General features: G+C 33.9%; 1 protein-coding gene across 1 annotated transcript; it reads right to left on the bottom strand.

Annotated features, from left to right (window-relative positions):
* Positions 1 to 523: 523 nt before the first annotated feature.
* On the bottom strand, positions 524 to 1134 carry LOC128386550 (peptidyl-prolyl cis-trans isomerase NIMA-interacting 4-like). The gene has a single exon (XM_053345597.1). It carries the CDS (start codon positions 1021 to 1023, stop codon positions 628 to 630), a length of 396 nt encoding a protein of 131 aa, XP_053201572.1. The 5' UTR covers positions 1024 to 1134; the 3' UTR covers positions 524 to 627.
* Between the last annotated feature and the right edge of the window lie 250 nt (positions 1135 to 1384).

Genomic DNA, 1384 nt, shown 5'->3' with positions numbered 1-1384 from the left:
CAAATTCCATCCCGAATACTATTTAATATTGGAAAGAATGGAAATGGATCTGAACAACTGATTCTTTTCTCTTTTGTTGTGATTAGAGTTCGTTGTCTTGAGATAATTACAATTGATCTGTAAATAATTCGAGGTAAATTTCATCACTGATTCCACTACATCCATTTAAAAATGGTAAGTCGAAACAAACGGAAACTCTGGTAAAAAAACTACCACCATTGTTGATTTGCCTCGAAGAGAGGAGACCTGAACGACTCGATTACATTGGTGTTTGTTATGGAATCACTCATGATCTTTATCGATTCTGGAAATCAGGTGGTTTCATTCCAGTTTATATAAGACAATCTACAAATGAATTAACAGGTGAAAACAGTTTTATCATGATTAAAATTCTGGAACACGATAAACCCGAACTTTCAACCTCAAAGATTGGCCGTACGATTTCAGACGTTTCGTATGAAAAAATTACAGTTGATCTTAAAAAGGTTAAGTTAAAAAAACTATGAAAGAAAAGTTGGCAAAATTCAAATCAACCTCATGGTTTATATTTGTAGCAAAATGTTCAATTATAAAAGTCTGAATCCTTTTGAAAATTGGTTATCAATGTTAACCAATAAATGTTGACATCTATTTTTTTCCTTCCACCATGATGACATGATAACCATGTTTAGTTTTAACCGGTGGGTCGGTGTAAATTGGATTATTTGGTGTTGATGTTGACATGGCGAAAGCGGCATCTTGGAAAGGTCCGACCATCGATCCTCTTGTCATCCATCCAAGGTCACCACCACTTCTTGCTTTATCTTCGCTGTACAAACGAGCCACCTCGGAGAAACTCATTCCAGTCTTTAATTTCTCGATCGCTTCCAATGCTTTTGATTGTTTTTCACATAAAATATGACGAACTTTAATCGAGTTACCTGATCCAGTTTTCTCTTTTGTTTCCTTTGTTTTTCCATCACCACCTGATTTTCCCGAACTTTGTTTACTTCCTGATGAAGTGTTACCCTTTTTTGGAGGCATCTCAGAATAGACAATTTACTTTGATCACAATAAATAAACAAACGAAAAAGAATAATTCAAATTATAATTAACTCTTTTTACTTAACAAACAAAACATAAACATAAACAATCATCTATTTCTACTCGAACGCCATCTATTGTCGAGTTTTCCTTTTTCTTCAAACAAAACAAAGTTCGAAACAAAGTTGTTTGTGGCATTGAACCAGAAAATTATACATATATTAATAATACAGTCGTTCCCAAATAAATTTTCGAGGTAATTTGGTATGTTCTTTCGCATTGTGACCTCAAAACGACCTTTAAACATGTCCTTCGGAAAATGGCCTTGAAAATCGTAGGGAAAAGCACTTTAATTCTGGTT

Source organism: Panonychus citri, unplaced genomic scaffold (genome assembly GCF_014898815.1).
Source record: "Panonychus citri isolate SS breed McGregor unplaced genomic scaffold, ASM1489881v1 Contig00072, whole genome shotgun sequence".
In the NCBI taxonomy this organism is placed as follows: Eukaryota; Metazoa; Arthropoda; class Arachnida; order Trombidiformes; family Tetranychidae; genus Panonychus; species Panonychus citri.
This window is presented reverse-complemented; position numbering and strand designations above follow the sequence as displayed.

Bases quoted from the DNA above. Each gene is read 5' to 3' on its own strand.
- LOC128386550 (XM_053345597.1), bottom strand. From the start codon at position 1,023: ATGCCTCCAAAAAAGGGTAACACTTCATCAGGAAGTAAACAAAGTTCG.